The sequence below is a fragment of the Penaeus monodon genome, chromosome 30 (assembly GCF_015228065.2).
Source record: "Penaeus monodon isolate SGIC_2016 chromosome 30, NSTDA_Pmon_1, whole genome shotgun sequence".
In the NCBI taxonomy this organism is placed as follows: domain Eukaryota; kingdom Metazoa; phylum Arthropoda; class Malacostraca; order Decapoda; family Penaeidae; genus Penaeus; species Penaeus monodon.
Window position 1 is genome coordinate 27,614,814 of NC_051415.1, and position 290 is coordinate 27,615,103.

Consider the following 290-nt stretch of genomic DNA (forward strand, 5'->3'; position numbering starts at 1 on the left):
AAAAAAAACATTCCCTACAAAATTCCCACAGTTACTCATCCGTTTCTTTCTCTGCGTCTCTCTCTCCCCACTCCCTGTGCAGTCCCACCTGAACGGGCGGTATCACCACGGGCGCCACAAGAGCTACGGCGACGGCATCAACTGGATGGCCTTCAGAGGACACAACTATTCCCTGAAATTCTCCAGGTTGATGATCAGGCGTACCAACCTCTAGGTGACGCGCGCCGCTGCTTGAGGAGGTCGCGTCACCTTACAAAAGGACTGGGGGGGGGAGGGGGTGTTGTAGGAGT

At 55.2% G+C, this 290-nt stretch overlaps 1 protein-coding gene across 1 annotated transcript in view; it reads left to right on the forward strand.

The window, feature by feature from the left end:
• Positions 1-284, forward strand: part of LOC119592681 (fibrinogen C domain-containing protein 1-B-like) — a gene marked incomplete at its 5' end in the record, with an annotated part of 56,126 nt that extends 55,842 nt beyond the window's left edge. Inside the window, 1 exon segment of the mRNA XM_037941596.1 lies at positions 83-284. Within this exon segment, the coding sequence (XP_037797524.1) occupies positions 83-214 (132 nt within the window). The 3' untranslated portion in view covers positions 215-284.
• Between the last annotated feature and the right edge of the window lie 6 nt (positions 285-290).